The sequence below is a fragment of the Notolepis coatsorum genome (genome assembly GCF_963971535.1).
Source record: "Notolepis coatsorum genome assembly, chromosome: 3".
Taxonomy (NCBI): domain Eukaryota; kingdom Metazoa; phylum Chordata; class Actinopteri; order Aulopiformes; family Paralepididae; genus Notolepis; species Notolepis coatsorum.
The window spans coordinates 96317295-96339601 of record NC_140167.1 but is presented as its reverse complement, the minus strand read 5'-3'; the positions used below and the strand labels follow the sequence as shown (position 1 = coordinate 96339601).

The 22307-nt window shown below is 48.7% G+C and overlaps 1 protein-coding gene across 1 annotated transcript in view; it reads left to right on the top strand.

The window, feature by feature from the left end:
* obscna (obscurin, cytoskeletal calmodulin and titin-interacting RhoGEF a) overlaps positions 1 to 22307 on the top strand; it is a gene marked incomplete at its 5' end in the record, with an annotated part of 182792 nt that overhangs the window by 76618 nt on the left and 83867 nt on the right. Inside the window, 4 exons of the mRNA XM_084311315.1 lie at positions 388 to 654; positions 15443 to 15709; positions 17087 to 17353; positions 17895 to 21596. Coding sequence (XP_084167441.1) covers positions 388 to 654; positions 15443 to 15709; positions 17087 to 17353; positions 17895 to 21596 — 4503 coding nt within the window. The remainder of the gene's footprint in view (positions 1 to 387; positions 655 to 15442; positions 15710 to 17086; positions 17354 to 17894; positions 21597 to 22307) is intronic.

Genomic DNA, 22307 nt, shown 5'->3' with positions numbered 1-22307 from the left:
GGCCGGGCCGTTGCTTACAGACCTCCACACTGAAATGGTACAAGGACAAGAGAACCTCATATACTGCTTGTAAATAATTTGCCAACAACATAATTTTGTCATTATCTTGCTGACCGCTGGAATCTGTCCTATCAGAGACAGAGAGTCTTTAAATATTTTCTTGTACAAAGAGGACAGTGGTCTTGCTGCTTCCTGGCCTTCTCCCCCAAGGCCTAATAAATCACACCTTGAAATGTTACATATTAATGTCTGCTTTCTTGAAGAAAATAACTTATGCTGAGTTCTTACATTCTACTGTACATGGATGTTCACTGTGTAATGCTTCAAAATTGCTTCTTTTTAAGCTGAAGATCTCTAACTCCTTCTTTCTGCACCGATCTTTTCTAGAACTTCCTCCATTCTTCGAGAAGGAGTTGCAGAGTGTGGAGGCTGAGGAGGACGGCACAGCCTCCCTGTACTGTGAGCTCTCTAAGCCTGGGGTGTCGGTGCAATGGAAGAAGAACAGGCTGCCTCTGAGAGCCAGCAGGAAGTATGAGATGAAGCAGGATGGCTGTGTGCTTCAGCTCCACATCAAGGACCTTAAGACAGAAGACAGCGCTGGCTACTCATGTCATGCAGGAGCTGCAGAGACCACTGCCTCTGTGTCAGTGAGAGGTGAGTACATGTTAATATTAGTGTGGCACATTTAGATTGACAGCATGAGCTGTTAGAATGTATTCTAGTGATCTTATTTGTCTAACCTTTGAAACCATTATAATCAGAATCAGAGACAATATGGGTCAAAGGCAAAGAATGTCCAGAAATGTGTCTTTGTGACAATAATGCATATACTGTATATTGATGGCGCCCCCAAAAGTGGCCATTTTTAAACTTGAACTTGAGGACTGCATACTTTTTTTGCAATACAAAATACTATACTTTATACTTATAGCACATGCATGAGCCTGGTCTCTTTTGAAAGATAACATTCTGATACAATAAAGAGATTTACTTTTAGTGCTAATGAAATAGAGTAACATAGGTCTGAACATGAGTTGAACTTGAACTTGTGTACTCACGTTTTTCTGTAGTAGTTGCAATATCCAAAAGTATATTTCCCAAAAAATTGGAATGGCTGAGAAAATACCCTGGGTCCATAGCCTGAATTCTTGTGTAGTACATGTCCAGATTTCATAAAATTCCGTTCAGAAATGAGTGATTAGGAGCGATGTTGGTAAAATGTGAAAAAAAAAGCTCTGCAGGTTTCCATTTTCTCATAGACTCCAATGCATTCTGCGCATTTTTTACTTCCTGTTTTCACTTGTGACTTTTCACCTAGATTCCTGATTCACTCATCCCCACGTGGGGTATCATTGGAAAGCCACACTCATTGGTTACAACCCTGTCCAATAATGTTCGAGATCGTCAAATGATTGACAGAGTTAAAGCCTCTGAAGTCGGGAGTGGTATTCGAAAAAAATTTAAGTCTGCTGAAGCCTTTGGCGCACGCCTCACATATCGGCATGTAACTCAAGAACCGCTGAACGGGTTTTGTCGCATAAAACAGCAATCGACAGGCAACAGATAGGGCTTTAATTCTATATATATTGTATTAAAAAATATGCACACCCGAGCCGCTAGAGGTCGGCAAAGTGGCATGTTGCGCCAATGGGCAAATCGGCCTCAAGAGGGCCCGGGGCCGGGCCGTTGTTTACAAACCTCCACACTGAAATGGTACAAGGACAAGAGAACCTCATATACTGCTTGTAAATAATTTGCCAACAACATAATTTTGTCATTATCTTGCTGACCGCTGGAATCTGTCCTATCAGAGACAGAGAGTCTTTAAATATTTTCTTGTACAAAGAGGACAGTGGTCTTGCTGCTTCCTGGCCTTCTCCCCCAAGGCCTAATAAATCACACCTTGAAATGTTACATATTAATGTCTGCTTTCTTGAAGAAAATAACTTATGCTGAGTTCTTACATTCTACTGTACATGGACATAGGCGCCCACTTAACGGAGCAGACGATGCACGGGCTCCAGGACTATTGAACTTGGGGGAGCAAGCTTGTCTCTTTGCTCCCTCACTTTTTGATCATATCATATGATATAAATTGTTATGGTTTGTAACCGACCCCAATCGCACAACACAAGACAGGTATGATGGTTTGCCAAGAAACAGATATTTATTGAACAAAGGGAAAAACAGGGAAAAGGGCACTGTCCCTTTAAGGGAGAATCACAAATGCAGGAAAAGGGAACACTATGGGAAGGTAAGGGAACGCCTAAGGGAAGGTTAAGGGAACGCCTTGGGACAGAGGAACTAGAGACTAGGTAAACAAGGGACAAGGAGAACTAGGGAGAGAGGACTAGGGACTAGGGGACTGAGGAGAGAGGACTAGGGACTAGGTGAGCTAGGGAAAGAGGACTTGGGACTGAGGCCCGCGGAGGCGGGCTGGGAAACAGGGAGGAACTGGGAGGACTGGTGGAAATCATCTGGGCCGCTCCAGCGTATGCGTAATGGTACAGGAACAGCAGCGGGAACGGGGGCAAGGGCACTACGCTGAGTGAGTGACATCACAATCAAAACTCACCCAGCGTATGCGTAAAGGTACAGGGACAGCAACGGGAACGGGGGCAAGGGCACTACGCTGAGTGAGTGACATCACAATCAAAACTCACCCAGCGTATGCGTAAAGGTACAGGGACAGCAACGGGAACGGGGGCAAGGGCACTACGCTGAGTGAGTGACATCACAATCAAAACTCACCCAGCGTATGCGTAAAGGTACAGGGACAGCAACGGGGCGAGGGCATCGCCACCGGGTGGCTGGCTGTCCGAGCCGAGGGACAGAGTGCTGGAACAGTGGCGGTGACGAGGGCATCGTCCACCGGGTAGCCGCTGTCGGAGCCGAGGAACAGAGTGCTGGAACAGTGGCGGTGACGAGGGCATCGTCCACCGGGTAGCCGCTGTCGGAGCCGAGGAACAGAGTGCGCGCCACACCTTGGTGTGCGCGTCGGAACAGGGAGCTGGAACAGTGGCGGTGTCGAGGATGTCGTCCACCGGGTAGCCGCTGTCGGAGCCGAGGAACAGAGTGCGCGCCACACCTTGGTGTGCGCGTCGGAACAGTGGCGATGGCGAGAGCGTCGTCCACCGGGTAGCCGCTGTCGGAGCCGAGGAGACAGAGTGCGCGCCACACCTTGGTGTGCGCGTCGGAACAGTGGCGATGGCGAGAGCGTCGTCCACCGGGTAGCCGCTGTCGGAACCGAGAGACGCCTCGGGGTGCGTCTGCGAGGAGGAGTGTGCCAAGCTCGAGGGTCCGGGAGATGCGCGTCAGAGCGCTGGAACGGAGGAGCGTGCCAAGCTCGAGGGTCCGGGAGATGCGCGTCAGTGCGCTGGAACGGAGGAGCGTGCCAAGCTCGAGGGTCCGGGAGATGCGCGTCAGTGCGCTGGAACGGAGGAGCGTGCCAAGCTCGAGGGTCCGGGAGATGCGCGTCAGAGCGCTGGAACGGAGGAGCGTGCCAAGCTCGAGGGTCCGGGAGATGCGCGTCAGTGCGCTGGAACGGAGGAGCGTGCCAAGCTCGAGGGTCCGGGAGATGCGCGTCAGTGCGCTGGAACGGAGGAGCGTGCCAAGCTCGAGGGTTCTTGGAAGATGCGCGTTGCGCGCTGGTCTGGAGAGCGCGTAGCGCGCTGAGGACTGGAGAGCGTCTGCGCTGGTCTGGATGTGCGTCAGGACGACAGCTGCGCGGGGGGTCTGAAGTGGATGACTGGGATGCCTCCCGTGGAAGTCTAGGGAGCGCAGACCAGTCCCACTCTCAGGCAACGGCGACAGCAGGCGAAGGCTGGAGCAAAACATCTCGACGCAGGAAAATGGAACAGCATAGGCAGACGGAGGATCTCCCGAAAGAGTCTAGATGTTTAGAGAATATGACTCGGCAAGTATACAACACGACCCCACCCCAAAACGAGGGGAAGCGCTCTGGTATTTAAAGCCCACAGGGGGACTAATTAGCCTGCCACCACAGGTGCGAGAGATAATAGAATATCGAACAGGTGTGGCCACTAAGGGTAAGGAACGAGAGGGTGGGGGCTAGAGAGAGTGAGTGAGAAGGGAAAATAAACAGTATAGAAGGGAAATAAACAGTATAGGCTTAAAGAAACAGAGAAAAGGTAGTGAGCAGCGGGCAAAACCTCACAGTATCCCCCCCTCCAACGGGAGCCACCCGGCGACCCAAAACAAATACAGACAGAGTGGCAGGGGGCAAAACAAGAGGTACTGGCCAAGCCAGCAGGGGAAGCCACCACAAGAGTGGGGCTAGCAAAAGAAACAGGGTCGCCGAGGGGTAACTGGGGGAACTGGTCTAGAGGAACTGGTCTAGAGGAACTGGGTCTAGAGAACTAGTCTAGAGGAACTGGTCTAGAGAACTGGTCTAGAGAACTGGTTTAGAGAACTGGTTTAGAGAACTGGTCTAGAGCAACTGGTCTAGAGGAACTGAGGGGCAAGCAGGGTAGCAAAGGGGTAACCATGGTAGCACCGGGAAGGGGCTAGCAGAGGGAAGGTTGCTGCCAGGGCACTGATAGCTACAGGGCCTATGCTAGCTGTACTGCTACATCAACATAGAGGCTGCGCAAGCTGCCGGAGCCAGGCTAGCAGAGGGAAAGGGTAGCTGCCAGGGCACTGATAGCTACAGGGCCTATGCTAGCTGTACTGCTACATCAACATAGAGGCTGCGCTAGCTGCCGAGCTAGGCTAGCAGAGGGAAAGGGTAGCTGCCAAGGCACTGATAGCTACAGGGCCTATGCTAGCTGTACTGCTACATCTACATAGAGGCTGCGCTAGCTGCCGGAGCTAGGCTGGCAGACAGGGCTGGACCAGCATGAGAGAACAAGCTAGCTGGAAGGACAGTCCTAGCTGTGGGAATACTGACCTTGCTAGCTGAAGGGCAGTCCTAGCAGTGGGAGAAACAACACAAAAAAGTGGAGGCCACGCAGAGGGACCGGGTTAGCTGCTTGGGCCTGGCTAGGTACAGGGGGGTCAAACAGGGCAAACGGGAAGCAAACAGGGGAGCTAACCGGGGAGACTAACAAGCTAAACAGGGAAGCCAAACTGGGCTAAACAGGGGAGTAACAGGCTAACAAGGGAGCTAAACAGGACTAACAAGGAAGCTAAACTGGGCTAACAGGGAAGCTAACAGGGCTAACAGGGGAGCTAGAGGGGACAAGAAAAAAAAAGGCAAACTCAACATACACAGTCTGTGCTGGCTGGGGTCGTAGACTTGGTGGGGTCGTACTGTTATGGTTTGTAACCGACCCCAATCGCACAACACAAGACAGGTATGATGGTTTGCCAAGAAACAGATATTTATTGAACAAAGGGAAAAACAGGGAAAAGGGCACTGTCCCTTTAAGGGAGAATCACAAATGCAGGAAAAGGGAACACTATGGGAAGGTAAGGGAACGCCTAAGGGAAGGTTAAGGGAACGCCTTGGGACAGAGGAACTAGAGACTAGGTAAACAAGGGACAAGGAGAACTAGGGAGAGAGGACTAGGGACTAGGGGACTGAGGAGAGAGGACTAGGGACTAGGTGAGCTAGGGAAAGAGGACTTGGGACTGAGGCCCGCGGAGGCGGGCTGGGAAACAGGGAGGAACTGGGAGGACTGGTGGAAATCATCTGGGCCGCTCCAGCGTATGCGTAATGGTACAGGAACAGCAGCGGGAACGGGGGCAAGGGCACTACGCTGAGTGAGTGACATCACAATCAAAACTCACCCAGCGTATGCGTAAAGGTACAGGGACAGCAACGGGAACGGGGGCAAGGGCACTACGCTGAGTGAGTGACATCACAATCAAAACTCACCCAGCGTATGCGTAAAGGTACAGGGACAGCAACGGGAACGGGGGCAAGGGCACTACGCTGAGTGAGTGACATCACAATCAAAACTCACCCAGCGTATGCGTAAAGGTACAGGGACAGCAACGGGGCGAGGGCATCGCCACCGGGTGGCTGGCTGTCCGAGCCGAGGGACAGAGTGCTGGAACAGTGGCGGTGACGAGGGCATCGTCCACCGGGTAGCCGCTGTCGGAGCCGAGGAACAGAGTGCTGGAACAGTGGCGGTGACGAGGGCATCGTCCACCGGGTAGCCGCTGTCGGAGCCGAGGAACAGAGTGCGCGCCACACCTTGGTGTGCGCGTCGGAACAGGGAGCTGGAACAGTGGCGGTGTCGAGGATGTCGTCCACCGGGTAGCCGCTGTCGGAGCCGAGGAACAGAGTGCGCGCCACACCTTGGTGTGCGCGTCGGAACAGTGGCGATGGCGAGAGCGTCGTCCACCGGGTAGCCGCTGTCGGAGCCGAGGAGACAGAGTGCGCGCCACACCTTGGTGTGCGCGTCGGAACAGTGGCGATGGCGAGAGCGTCGTCCACCGGGTAGCCGCTGTCGGAACCGAGAGACGCCTCGGGGTGCGTCTGCGAGGAGGAGTGTGCCAAGCTCGAGGGTCCGGGAGATGCGCGTCAGAGCGCTGGAACGGAGGAGCGTGCCAAGCTCGAGGGTCCGGGAGATGCGCGTCAGTGCGCTGGAACGGAGGAGCGTGCCAAGCTCGAGGGTCCGGGAGATGCGCGTCAGTGCGCTGGAACGGAGGAGCGTGCCAAGCTCGAGGGTTCTTGGAAGATGCGCGTTGCGCGCTGGTCTGGAGAGCGCGTAGCGCGCTGAGGACTGGAGAGCGTCTGCGCTGGTCTGGATGTGCGTCAGGACGACAGCTGCGCGGGGGGTCTGAAGTGGATGACTGGGATGCCTCCCGTGGAAGTCTAGGGAGCGCAGACCAGTCCCACTCTCAGGCAACGGCGACAGCAGGCGAAGGCTGGAGCAAAACATCTCGACGCAGGAAAATGGAACAGCATAGGCAGACGGAGGATCTCCCGAAAGAGTCTAGATGTTTAGAGAATATGACTCGGCAAGTATACAACACGACCCCACCCCAAAACGAGGGGAAGCGCTCTGGTATTTAAAGCCCACAGGGGGACTAATTAGCCTGCCACCACAGGTGCGAGAGATAATAGAATATCGAACAGGTGTGGCCACTAAGGGTAAGGAACGAGAGGGTGGGGGCTAGAGAGAGTGAGTGAGAAGGGAAAATAAACAGTATAGAAGGGAAATAAACAGTATAGGCTTAAAGAAACAGAGAAAAGGTAGTGAGCAGCGGGCAAAACCTCACATAAATATCCCCCCCAATATATAAATCTTATCGAACCATAACTACGTAATTTCAATCAAATTAATAATACGCAATGACACTTAATAGCAAGTTTTTAAGTTTCCAAAGATTGTGTGACCCCCCCACTTTAATGGTTTGATCCAGTGCCCACGGGCCACGGTTCGTCGGCATGACGTATATGACATGTTGGGGGAGGCGGCTTTTTCGAAAGCGTTTGAAAAATTCAGGCTGGATATTGGATAACATTGTGACTCGTGAGGATTATTCTTCGGCGTTTACATCAAAATGGAGCAAATCATCACGTAAGTCGAACACTGTGACTGTATACTAAATGCGCAAACAGATTGAAACTGAATATTTCTCGTATGGTGAGCCTCGGCGCTGCTGCACCGAGTGAATCCAGAGATACAGGATGGTGCGCAGGCGCTGTGATCACCCAACGGCGGAAATAATGCCGCTTTGAGCAGTTTATAAAAAAAATATTAAAAATATTTATTAGCAACGCCGAGCTTTCAAACCATCCCGTATCTCTGTGCGAACCCCTCGTGCAACTGTGAGCACCTTTGTAATGTCTCTGTGATACTTGTATAACGAACGGTTCGGCCAGAACCAGTCCTTCATGGTAAATCTAGGTTGGTTTCCCATTGAGGAGCAAGTGACTGTGGATTCACTCGGTGCAGCACAGTCACGAAAGGGGACCCTGATGTAAACAAGACAAACGTCTTTCTCTGGTCTGCATCCCCTTAACAATTGTGTGTATTGAGCCGTACTGTATTGTACCCATTCTGCAATCTGTTAAATAAAGTGTTCATTCATTCAGCCGCCGCGCTCACTGGGGCTATTGATAGCGTCAATTAGTTGTTGTTGTTGTTGTTGGTGCTGCGGATGTGAACGGGGCTGGAGGGGCTTTGGGAGGATGGGAAAGTTATTATTATTATTATTATAATAGTAATTGGCTATCATACGTGCCTAGCTAGCGTTAGCTAAAAGAGCCCTCGCAGTGAAGTTATTATTATTATAGCTATCATACTGCAATATAAACTGAGTTTTATAGTGAAAAGAGCAGCTTTATTTTGGTCAAGATTGAAGGCTCTATATTGCAGGAAATTGCACATACAGGTGTTCATTAAATGTAAAAAAAATCTGCCGTGGAGGGGGTCGTGCCGGACCCCCTCCAAACCACCCATTGCAAAAAAAAAAAAAAAAAAAAAAAAAATATTGCACCCCCACTTTCAACTATAACTAGGCGGCCATGTACATGGATGTTCACTGTGTAATGCTTCAAAATTGTTTCTTTTTAAGCTGAAGATCTCTGTTACGACCCCTGTGAGTCTAAGGGTAAAGGGCTGTAACATAACAGTTGGTTGACAGAAAAGATGGACCACGTTTGTAAACAACAATGATATTTATTGAAAGATGCAAAGGAAGCACATGTAGCTCAAGGGTGAGCCCAGGCCAAAACAACAAACAAACACCACTATACTCCAAATAAACCCAATCTAATCTATGGTAAAAGAAATTACATTACCTAAACTACTCTTACCTAACCAAAACAGGAGAAAACAATATCCAAAGGAAATGGCAGCTCACCCCATCTGTGCTTCCTGAGAAAGAGAGAAAAACACATTAATGATACAGAAAACAAAGGCAGAATATATACAAAAACAAACTATAACTAACAATGCTCTCTCTGTGGCCATACACACACAAGAAAATTTCCACTAAGCACCAAAGGCCAATAAACGAAATGCAATATTGTCACAGGTTACAGGTCACAAGTTACAGGTTACAAAATCACACTAGGCCTAGCCTCATGCCAGAGAGAGAGAAAGACTGAAGTGAGAAGCCACGTTTTAACAGGTGTGGGGTGATCCATGATTGGGTGGTGTTGATTGAGTGTTGGAGTCTGGAAAACCATCCACCAATCGGTGCTGTGTTGCTATAATGGAAGGGCAGGCCTGGCAGGGACCAATGGTGAAGGGAACAATGGCTGGAGGGAGGAAACAAAATGGAGAACACACACACATGGAGACACACACTGGGGAATATATACATTGGGATGTAACACCCCCATACATAGACAAAAACATGTTTGACACTTAACACCAACTAAACATGTTTTTTTTTTAACAACGAGATAACATCTCTGAGATAACATGTACCTCAAAACAAAGAGCTATGAAAAAAACTAGCAGTTGGTACAACAACCACTCGGGTCAACAATGACAGAACGAGTTGACGGCAAGAGAGACTGAGTTGACAGCAACATAAAACGAGTCCACAGCAACATAGAACGAGTCGACAGCAACATAGACAGAGTCGACAGCAACACAGACCGAGTCGACAGCAAAATAGAACAAGTCGACAGCAACATACAGTAGAACGAGTCGACAGCAACAGACAACGAGTCGACAGCAACAGACAAGTCGACAGCCTTGAGAGATTTAACTCCGAGATAGAGCATCCGCTAACACATTCTCAGACCCCTTCTTATGCTTTATGCTGAGGTTATAATTTTGCACTATGAGCGCCCAACGCATGAGGCGCTGATTGTGGTTGTACATCCGCGACAGAAAAACCAATGGGTTGTGGTCGGTGTATACTACCACTGGTAATACGCTCGAACCGACATACACCTCAAAATGTTGCAACGCATACAACATAGCCAAAGTCTCCTTTTCAATAGTGGAATAGTTTAGTTGATGTTTGTTAAATTTCCGGGAGAAATAACAAACCGGGTGACTGACACCATCGTGAGCTTCCTGCAATAACACCCCTCCAGCTCCCACCCCGCTGGCATCCACCTCCAGCTGGAACGGCAGGGAGAAATCTGGAGCAGAGAGAACAGGGGAACTGCATAAGAGAGCTTTAACACTATCAAATGCATTTTGACAATCAGCTGTCCAAATGAATGGTTTGGACGGGCTACACAGGCTAGTGAGAGAAGTGACGACAGAAGAAAAGTTTCGGCAAAAACCACGGTAATACCCAGCCATCCCAAGGAATCTACGCAATTCCCGCCTAGTAGTAGGCACTGGAAAAGTTGTGATTGCAGATATTTTTGCATCCACCGGACGCACTTGTCCTTGTCCTACCTGCTTACCAAGATAGGTAACCGTAGCCTTGCCGAACTCACACTTGGCAAGGTTAAGGGTCAGGGAGGCTCCAGCTAATCGGTCAAAGACAGTTTGTAAGGTTGTCATGTGGTCACGCCAGTTGGTCGAATAGACAACCAGGTCATCGAGATAGGCATTACAATTTGGAACACCAGCCAGGACTAGGGTCACCAGTCGCTGGAAAGTGGCCGGGGCATTACGCATTCCAAAAGGCATTACAGTATATTGCAAAAAATTGTCAGGAGTAACAAACGCCGAGGGGGTCAAAGGGACCTGCCAGTAACCCTTTAACAAATCTAGTTTGCTAACATAGGTGGCAGATCCAAGGTTGTCAATACAATCTTCCATGCGGGGCAGTGGGAAGGAATCAGGCACGGTGACAGCATTTACCTTTCGGAAATCAGTACAAAATCTAGGAGTTCCATCCGATTTGGGAGCTAACAAGCAAGGTGAACTCCAGGGACTGCAACTTGGCTTGGCTAAACCATGTTTTAACAAATAGTCAACCTCCTGTTGCATCATGGCCCTCTTGGTGATGTTAACACGGTATGCATGTTGCTTGATAGGCACAGCATTGTTAACATTAATATCATGGGCCAATACAGAAGTACAGGAGGGAACATCACCAAACAGAGCCATGTAGGCCCGAATCAAATTTGTGATGTCCTCTCGCTGCTCCTCAGGTAAGTGTGCTAAGTGAGTGAGCAGGTTCCTTAACATCTCAGTGTTGGACAATCTAGCACCCTGATGGGCTGCATTGCGCAACTCCAAGCCATCTACATCCTCACCACTAACGTCAGGAGAGTCCGGAACTATTGGAGTTGAGGCAACAGCAGAGACGGCCAGTCCGGCTGTCTGGTCTGAGGTCTTCACCTGCACACTATCTCTGGAAAAATATGGTTTAAGCATATTGATGTGGCAAACACGAGAGTGACGTTTACGATCAGGGGTGCGAACCACATAGTCTGTATCACTTATCTTCTTGTCTATTGCATACGGTCCGGAAAAACGAGCGGAAAGAGCAGAACCAAGGATAGGTAACAGGACTAGAACCTTATCACCTGGCTGGAAAGATCGAGAAACAGCTTTCTCGTCATAGTGCCGTTTCATAGTTCTCTGGGAAGAAGAGAGCGCTTCTTCTGTGAGAGAGCACGCCTGATGCAGTCGCTCTCGAAACTGGCTAACAAAATCTAGAACATTAGTGGGTGTGCTGGCACCCTTTGACATGAACCGTTCTTTAAGAACTTTCAGAGGCCCTCTAACAGTGTGCCCGAAAACGAGCTCAGCAGGACTGAAACCAAGAGACTCCTGTATGGTCTCTCGCGCAGCAAATAGAACAAGGGGGACACCCTCATCCCAATCTTTCTCTGTGTCTAAGCAATATTTACGCAGCATGGACTTTAAGGTCTGATGCCAACGTTCTAGAGCCCCCTGAGTTTCAGGGTGGTAGGCACTGGACACTATATGTCGGATACCCAGGGACTGTAACACTTGCTCAAATAACCTAGACAGGAAGTTGGTGCCTTGGTCCGTTTGTACTACCTTAGGCAGTCCAAACGTGGAGAAGAACTTCGTCAAAGCCTTAATTATTACAGGCGCTGTAATTCTGCGAAGAGGGATAGCCTCAGGGAAACGGGTGGCAGTACACATTATTGTCAACAAAAACTGATTGCCGGCTTTGGTCTTTGGCAACGGACCAACACAGTCAACTATGACATGTTCAAATGGTTCACCGACCGCTGGTATAGGACAGAGGGGAGCAGGTGGAATTACCTGGTTTGGCTTTCCGGTGATCTGACAAGTACTACAGGTACGACAGTACTGTGCTACATCGGACTTCAAACCGGGCCAAAAGAAATGTTGAAGTATTCTGTTGTATGTTTTAGTGACTCCCAAGTGTCCAGACCAAGGGTGGTCATGGGCCAAGAACAGTACATGCTGACGATAAACTGCAGGGACAACAATCTGATAAACAGTGCTCCAGTCTGGTACCTGATCTGGTAGCCCTATCTCCGATTGTGCATGCTCTGCCAGTCTAGTACCATGGGACCTCCATGTACGCATCAAAACTCCTTCATCCACAAAATAAGAATGCAACTCTCTCCTCTGTTCTGTTTCAAGAGAAGAGAAACATTTTGCAAGAGAAGGGTCAGCCTTCTGGGCAGTAATTAGCATTTCACGAGTAACGGGTAACTTCAATGCGTCGGAACTAGTTACAGTTGTCTGTGGGGGTACCTTACTATGAGTCGGTGGTTTGTCAGCGGTATCAGAAGTTGGAGCCAGCAACTCCTCCCTGACAAAGGCTGAAGCAAAAACAGAGTCAGACAAATTAATTTCATCACCTCTCTTTTTCAATTGAGCCCGAGTGACAACACTTGCAGAAAAAACTTCAGGGAAGTTCTGTGACAAGTCATCAGGCAGAGAATCTGTGTCTGGGTGATCCAACACTTCCAGCACAGCGTTCACCTGTCCTCCAGCTAAATCATTTCCCATGATAAAGGAAATGCCTTTAACTGGCAAGGAAGGTCTCACCCCTATTTTAAAGAAACCAGTGACCAAATCAGATTGTACATGAATACAGTGTAACGGGGCTGGCACGAAACCCATCTCAATACCTTGAACTAGGACACTAGAACCACAGGAAGATTTCTCAGACAGAGGTAGTACATCAGAGAGGATAAAGGATTGTGAGGCTCCAGTATCTCGTAAGATCTGAACTGTACACTGATCTTTTGGATCCCCTGTCAAGGAAACTAAACCCTTGGAAGTAAATGGCCTGAAACAAGGATCGAGAACATCCTGATCATTGTGCATCTGTTGATCGGAATCAGGTGCCATTTTAATCAGACCAACCCCTTTGGGTTGTCTAAAGTTCTGAGAGGACGGTTGCTGCTTACGTTTCAATGTTAAACAGTCAGAAATAACATGACCAGGCTTATGACAGTAGTAACATGTCCGCTCCTCTTTTGAGCGTGGAGGTGACATTTTTGGTCGGGGGTGTGTGAATTCTGGATGGTTGGGGACAGAATGTTTCTGAGAGAAATCATGGGGGAGAAACGAGTCACGCCTATCTACAAACACAGTTTTATGGGTTAGCGCAAACTCATCAGCTAATACAGCAGCTTGCTGCAGAGTGGACACTTTCTGCTCACTCAGGTAAATTACAATACGCTCTGGCAAACGATTCTTAAACTCTTCTAATAGAATGAGTTCTCTGAGATAGTTAAGATCTGAGGCCTTGCTTGCTGCACACCATTTATCAAAGAGAGTTCCCTTCTCTCTAGCAAACTCTACAAAGGTCTGGTTGACAGCTCTCTTGTGACTGCGAAACCTCTGCCTATAAGCTTCGGGCACAAGCTCATATGCACGAAGGATGGCAGCCTTCACAGTATCATACAGTAAACTATCTTCTAGGGAAAGTGTTGAACAAACCTCTTGGGCTTTACCAGTCAATTTGCATTGAAGCAACAAAGGCCAGACCTCTCTTGGCCAGCGCAATGAAGCAGCAATACGCTCAAACACATTAAAATAAGTATCAACTTCTGTCTCTCGGAACGGAGGCACCAAAGCAATGTGTTTACTTATATCAAAAGTGTGTGATGAATAAGCTGTGGAGGAGGACATACCCGGGCCTTGTGGAGGAGTCGGTGTAGCAGAGTTGGATCCACTCCTTTGGTCTCCCAGCTCCAACTCCCGCAGTCTGAGCTCTTTTTCCACCTCAAGCTCCAACCTACGGATGTTAACAGCCCTTTCATTTTCCGCCTCAAGCTCCATTTTACGAAGCCGATACTCCGCCTCACGTGCTTGTGCCTTCTCCTGAGCCTCCATCTGGAGACGGGCTATTCTAACCTTGACCTGGGCCCCTTCTCGAGACCCAGATGACACAGGAGAGGCCAAGTGAAAATGTGGCAATGTGACTTTCACACCTGCCTTCTCAGCACTTTCACCATGAGCTTGCTCCTCAGATACAGAAGGCTGTGCTTCCGTAGGTTCACCAGGAGGACTTGCATGTTCATCAGAGACCACAGGTAAAACAAGCGTCCCCTGCTCCAACAGCTTATCTACCACAAGACACCTGATATCCTGTTTAAGATGCTTTTGTTGAACCGAGAGTTTAAAATGTGTGGCAATCTCCACTAAGTCTGCCTTGCGGCAGCTATCCAGCGCTTCCCAAGTAGGATTGCTCAAGAATTTCCCCAGATCAAAAGTACTAACTGCCATTATTTTTTTTTTTACACAAATGCCATTTTTACACACAAATTAATTAATAACTATACCAGTGTAAACAAACACAGTTCACCAAATCCATCAACCAACAATTGAACACAGGTTACAAAATCCAGGCAGAGCCCCCATTTATGTTACGACCCCTGTGAGTCTAAGGGTAAAGGGCTGTAACATAACAGTTGGTTGACAGAAAAGATGGACCACGTTTGTAAACAACAATGATATTTATTGAAAGATGCAAAGGAAGCACATGTAGCTCAAGGGTGAGCCCAGGCCAAAACAACAAACAAACACCACTATACTCCAAATAAACCCAATCTAATCTATGGTAAAAGAAATTACATTACCTAAACTACTCTTACCTAACCAAAACAGGAGAAAACAATATCCAAAGGAAATGGCAGCTCACCCCATCTGTGCTTCCTGAGAAAGAGAGAAAAACACATTAATGATACAGAAAACAAAGGCAGAATATATACAAAAACAAACTATAACTAACAATGCTCTCTCTGTGGCCATACACACACAAGGAAATTTCCACTAAGCACCAAAGGCCAATAAACGAAATGCAATATTGTCAAAGTTACAGGTTACAAAATCACACTAGGCCTAGCCTCATGCCAGAGAGAGAGAAAGACTGAAGTGAGAAGCCACGTTTTAACAGGTGTGGGGTGATCCATGATTGGGTGGTGTTGATTGAGTGTTGGAGTCTGGAAAACCATCCACCAATCGGTGCTGTGTTGCTATAATGGAAGGGCAGGCCTGGCAGGGACCAATGGTGAAGGGAACAATGGCTGGAGGGAGGAAACAAAATGGAGAACACACACACATGGAGACACACACTGGGGAATATATACATTGGGATGTAACAATCTCTAACTCCTTCTTTCTGCACCGATCTTTTCTAGAACTTCCTCCATTCTTCGAGAAGGAGTTGCAGAGTGTGGAGGCTGAGGAGGACGGCACAGCCTCCCTGTACTGTGAGCTCTCTAAGCCTGGGGTGTCGGTGCAATGGAAGAAGAACAGGCTGCCTCTGAGAGCCAGCAGGAAGTATGAGATGAAGCAGGATGGCTGTGTGCTTCAGCTCCACATCAAGGACCTTAAGACAGAAGACAGCGCTGGCTACTCATGTCATGCAGGAGCTGCAGAGACCACTGCTTCTGTGTCAGTGAGAGGTGAGTACATGTTAATATTAGTGTTGCTCATTTAGATTGACAGCATGAGCTGTTAGAATGTATTCTAGTGATCTTATTTGTCTAACCTTTGAAACAATTATAATCAGAATCAGAGACAATATGGGTCAAAGGCAAAGAATGTCCAGAAATGTGTCTTTGTGACAATAATGCATATACTGTATATTGATGGCGCCCCCAAAAGTGGCCATTTTTAAACTTGAACTTGAGGACTGCATACTTTTTTTGCAATACAAAATACTATACTTTATACTTATAGCACATGCATGAGCCTGGTCTCTTTTGAAAGATAACATTCTGATACAATAAAGAGATTTACTTTTAGTGCTAATGAAATAGAGTAACATAGGTCTGAACATGAGTTGAACTTGAACTTGTGTACTCACGTTTTTCTGTAGTAGTTGCAATATCCAAAAGTATATTTCCCAAAAAATTGGAATGGCTGAGAAAATACCCTGGGTCCATAGCCTGAATTCTTGTGTAGTACATGTCCAGATTTCATAAAATTCCGTTCAGAAATGAGTGATTAGGAGCGATGTTGGTAAAATGTGAAAATAAAAGCTGTGCAGGTTTCCATTTTCTCATAGACTCCAATGCATTCGGCGCATTTTTTACTTCCTGTTTTCACTTGTAACTTTTCACCTAGATTCCTGATTCGCTCATCCCCACGTGGGGTATCATTGGAAAGCCACACTCATTGGTTACAACCCTGTCCAATAATGTTCGAGATCGTCAAATGATTGACAGAGTTAAAGCCTCTGAAGTCGGGAGTGGTATTAGAAAAAATGTAAAGTCTGCTGAAGCCTTTGGCGCACGCCTCACATATCGGCATGTAACTCAAGAACCGCTGAACGGGTTTTGTCGCATAAAACAGCAATCGACAGGCAACAGATAGGGCTTTAATTCTATATATATTGTATTAAAAAATATGCACACCCGAGCCGCTAGAGGTCGGCAAAGTGGCATGTTGCGCCAATGGGCAAATCGGCCTCAAGAGGGCCCGGGGCCGGGCCGTTGCTTACAAACCTCCACACTGAAATGGTACAAGGACAAGAGAACCTCATATACTGCTTGTAAATAATTTGCCAACAACATAATTTTGTCATTATCTTGCTGACCGCTGGAATCTGTCCTATCAGAGACAGAGAGTCTTTAAATATTTTCTTGTACAAAGAGGACAGTGGTCTTGCTGCTTTCTGGCCTTCTCCCCCAAGGCCTAATAAATCACACCTTGCTTTCTTGAAGAAAATAACTTATGCTGAGTTCTTACATTCTACTGTACATGGATTCATGCTTCAAAATTGTTTCTTTTTAAGCTGAAGATCTCTAACTCCTTCTTTCTGCACCGATCCTTTCTAGAACTTCCTCCATTCTTCAAGAAGGAGTTGCAGAGTGTGGAGGCTGAGGAGGACGGCACAGCCTCCCTGTACTGTGAGCTCTCTAAGCCTGGGGTGTCGGTGCAATGGAAGAAGAACAGGCTGCCTCTGAGAGCCAGCAGGAAGTATGAGATGAAGCAGGATGGCTGTGTGCTTCAGCTCCACATCAAGGACCTTAAGACAGAAGACAGTGCTAGCTACTCATGTCACACAGGAGCTGCAGAGACCACTGCTTCTGTGTCAGTGAGAGGTGAGTACATGTTAATATTAGTGTGGCACATTTAGAACTAGAGGAATTCACTCGGTATAGTGCAGACCTCCACCAAGGCCTCACAACCCCCCCCCCACTTTGCTGTTGCTTTCACATGCAACATTTTACTGGGTAGATGACAGAAACAAGAGTTGCTAATATTGCCGATATCAACAGACCCAGGCTATAAATGGTGCAAATGGTGCAAGAGGAAACTCACAGGGTCACCGAAATCAATAGATTTCTTCCTCTTCAAGCAAATGTTATGGCAATCTGGCAATTACTTTTAGATATATCTCATTCATCACACGACACTGTGGGGGACACTGTACACTGTACATTGGAATACTGACAAAGCCATACTTGGTCACACCATGAGGCTTTGCAATGTATTCCAGTGACCTGTATCTATCCAGCAATGGTGCAGAGACATACAGTATCAGCAACTTACAGACGTCCACACACTCGTGGCACAATGACAACACAACCTCACATGTCAATCGTTTGCCAACACAATTATCGATGTCATTCTTTTGCCTAGCACTAGAAGAACCTATCCTGCCGAAGACGGAGCCCCCCAAGGCATCGCCTCATACGAAGGAGACTGTTGCCTTACCAAATGCTGTAGAGAAGGCCAAGCCTGCTCCTGCAGAGCCCAAGGAACGGTACATGGTCCAAACTCCCACTGCAGATGCAGAAGAAGCCCTGGACCCTGAGGTTGAGCTGAAACAGCCAATACAGTCCATGCTGAAAGAGTCTTCAGGGGGAGAAGACCGAAGAGCCAAACATCCAGCCAGGTTCTTGGAGAAAGAGGTTGAAGATGACATGAAAGTGAAACAGCCAGTAATGCATCTAGAGAAGGAGGCTGAGGTTGATCAGAGAGTGAAACAGCCAGTAAGGCCTCTAGAGAAGGAGACTGAGGTTGATCAGAGAGTGAAACAGCCAGTAAGGCCTCTAGAGAAGGAGGCTGAGGTTGATCAGAGAGTGAAACAGCCAGTAAGGCCTCTGGAGAAGGAATCTGACGTTGATCAGAGAGTGAAACAGCCAGTAAGGCCTCTGGAGAAGGAGGTTGATCAGAGAGTGAAACAGCCAGTAAGGCCTCTGGAGAAGGAGGTTGATCAGAGAGTGAAACAGCCAGTAAGGCCTCTGGAGAAGGAGGCTGAGGTTGATCAGAGAGTGAAAGAGCCAGTAAGGCCTCTGGAGAAGGAGGTTGATCAGAGAGTGAAACAGCCAGTAAGGCCTCTTGAGAAGGAGGCTGAGGTTGATCAGAGAGTGAAACAGCCAGTAAGGCCTCTGGAGAAGGAGGCTGATCAGAGAGTGAAACAGCCAGTAAGGCCTCTGGAGAAGGAGGTTGATCAGAGAGTGAAACAGCCAGTAAGGCCTCTGGAGAAGGAGGCTGAGGTTGATCAGAGAGTGAAACAGCCAGTAAGGCCTCTGGAGAAGGAATCTGAGGTTGATCAGAGAGTGAAACAGCCAGTAAGGCCTCTAGAGAAGGAGGTTGATCAGAGAGTGAAACAGCCAGTAAGGCCTCTGGAGAAGGAGGCTGAGGTGGATCAGAGAGTGAAACAGCCAGCAAGGCCTTTAGAGAAGGAGATTGATCAGAGAGTGAAACAGCCAGTAAGGCCTCTGGAGAAGGAGGCTGAGGTGGATCAGAGAGTGAAACAGCCAGTAAGGCCTCTGGAGAAGGAGATTGATGTTGAGCAGGAAGTGAAGGCCTCTGTGAGGCCTCTGGAAAAAGAAGGTACTATTGAACAGCAGGGAACACCATCTGTGAAACCACTGGTGTCTTCTCTAGGCAGAGAAACAATTGCAAAAGAACAAGTGAAGTCTACAGTAAAGGAGACTGAAGTAGAACAGAAAGAAAAAGAGCCTCTCAAACCGCCAGCAAGAACTAAAGGAAGGGAGGCAGAAAGAAAACAACAACTGAAGTCTCTGCTAAAAGGAACTGATGAGAAGCAACCAGTGAAGGCCTTAGTAAATAATGCCGAAGAAGACCAGACAGAGACACGACAACAGCCACAGAGGTCAATGGAGATTGAGGCTGAGAAAAAGCCATTGAGGCCAACAAACCTGTTGGACAGTCAGTTTGTAAAACAGCCAGAGAAGATCATAGGAATAGAGGCTGAACTTGTCCCACCAAAACCACCGGTTAGAACCAAAAGCAAAGCAAGACGGGCGATGGAGAAACAGTTATCGAGGGAGACGGACACGGATCATGATGAACCATCAGCAATGTCTATGGTGAGAAAGACGGATGTGGATCAGCCTGTGAAATCTGTAGGGAAAGCGGTTGAAGTGAAACCAGAAATCCAGAAGAAACAGCCAGTAAAGTATTTAGTGAAGGACACAGAGCTAGACCTCAACATACAACAACCAGTTGACAAGGAACCTGAGGCAAAACAGCCAGGCAAGTCTTTATTGAAGGACGCAGAGCTAGACCTCAAGATACAAGCACCAGTGAAGGGTGAGGACAAGGAACCTGACGCCAAACAGCCAGGCAAACAGCCAGTAACGCCATTGAGAAAAGAACTTGAAGTGAACCAGAAGGAGAAACAGGCAGTTAAGCCAATGGGGAAGGAGAATGAGCAATCAAAGATGACAGAGGAGGTTCCTCTTCTCTACATCACCGGCGATGATGACACCTTCTCAGATGCTCCAATTGAGGAAACAGCCAATCATAACAGCAGCCAGCCTTTAGCACCCTCTATTGTGTCTGTGACTCAACCATCCACCCTTGTTTCATCTGAGGGGCTCCTGGAGTCACAACTCTCCAAGGAACCTGCCCCAGACACACCGGTAAGCATCGGTATTGAGGATGAACCTGAGATGCAAGAGGCTGCCATCAAGATCCAGGCTGCATTCAAAGGTTATAAGATCCGCAGAGGTATGCGGCCAGTCTTCAAGGAAGTGTTCAAGAACCAGAGTGTGGAGCTGAATGGAACCATCCATCTAGAATGTCTTGTGGACGGGAAGCCCAACACGGTACGCTGGTTGAAGGAAGGCCAGCAAATGGTGAGTGATGAGCGACACAGTATTGAAACTTCAGACAGTGGTGTGTGCACGCTTGTGGTCACTAGCCTGACACCAACGGATAGTGGTATCTATACATGTGAGGTGGTCAACAAATTTGGTGAGATCTCCTATAATGGAAACATAACAGTAGGACAGACCCAGCAGCCGGCTCCACCGCCCCACAAGCCTATACACCCACCCCTTGCAGCCATTACCCCTCTACAGTCTGCCCACGCCAAGCCTGATGCCCAGGCCAAGCCACAGCCCCAACCCCAGGTTAAGCCACTGCTCCACACCCAGGTGATGACCCAGCCTCAGACCCAGGTGCTGCCCCAGCCTCAGACCCAGGTGCTGCCTCAGACCCAGGTGCTGCCCCAGCCTCAGACCCAGGTGCTGCCCCAGCCTCAGACCCAGGTGCTGCCCCAGCCTCAGACCCAGGTGCTGCCCCAGACCCAGGTGCTGCCCCAGCCTCAGACTCAGGTGCTGCCCCAGCCTCAGACCCAGGTGCTGCCCCAGCCTCAGACCCAGGTGCTGCCTCAGACCCAGGTGCTGCCCCAGCCTCACACCCAGGTGCTGCCCCAGCCTCAGACCCAGGTGCTGCCCCAGCCTCACACCCAGGTGCTGCCCCAGACCCAGGTGCTGCCCCAGCCTCAGACCCAGGTGCTGCCCCAGCCTCAGACCCAGGTGCTGCCCCAGCCTCACACCCAGGTGCTGCCTCAGACCCAGGTGCTGCCCCAGCCTCACACCCAGGTGCTGCCCCAGCCTCAGACCCAGGTGCTGCCTCAGACCCAGGTGCTGCCCCAGCCTCACACCAAGGTGCTGCCCCAGACCCAGGTGCTGCCCCAGCCTCACACCCAGGTGCTGCCCCAGACCCAGGTGCTGCCCCAGACCCAGGTGCTGCCCCAGCCTCACACCCAGGTGCTGCCCCAGCCTCAGACCCAGGTGCTGCCCCAGACCCAGGTGCTGCCCCAGCCTCAGACCCAGGTGCTGCCCCAGCCTCAGACCCAGGTGATGACCCAGGTGCTGCCCCAGCCTCAGACCCAGGTGCTGCCCCAGCCTCAGACCCAGGCGATGACCCAGCCTCAGTCCCAGATATATCTGTCAGAGAATGAGACCATGGACTATGTGGAGAGTGAGAGTATCTCTCTGTGGGAGGCCTACAACCTGACTGAGCAGGATGGCCAGGACCTGCAGGAGAGGAGGAGAGCCTCGCTTATTGCTGCTAGTTCTAGTAAGTAATGCCAGTAATACAGTACTCCTTTGCTCTATACTTGTTTGGAATAATACCAATTTGAGAAACATTGTAGTAATACCTACACTTTCCTGTTAATGCAGTGTATGATTTTATTTATCTATTTATTTGAATTTATTGTTGAAGGTAGGGTTCGGGGCCCTCATTTATCAATGCTGCGTACGCACAGAAATGTGTGTAAACCGTGCGCACGATCATTTCTAAGCAAAGTGTGGGATTTACCAATATGAACGTGTGCTTGAGATCCGACCATGCGTACATGGCACCAAGTGGTAGAATAGGAAAACTGCAACAGATGGAATAAGCTCCCATGCATTACAGTTTGTTATGACTAATAATAAATTATAGCTCATTGTAAAATAGAGACATGAGTTTAATTGTTGTCAAACTCAATAGCATTTGGAATAGGTATTTCCGAATGAATGCAGCATGGCTTATATTGCGTTATCGAAAGACTTGTCACAAGTGTGTTTTCAGAGATAGGCCAGATCTATTTGCAGAGAGCACAATAAGTAGAGTCCGCTACCCGAGACATATTCTCTTTGATTTGTGCCGCAATTTGGGACCCAAATTGGAGCGTGAAACAAAACACACGAATGCCATCCCTGTGCATATTCAAGATCTCTACACCCTGGGATTTTTGGCCACTGGCACGTTCCAGCGTGAGATTGGAGTAGATTGTGTTTAATA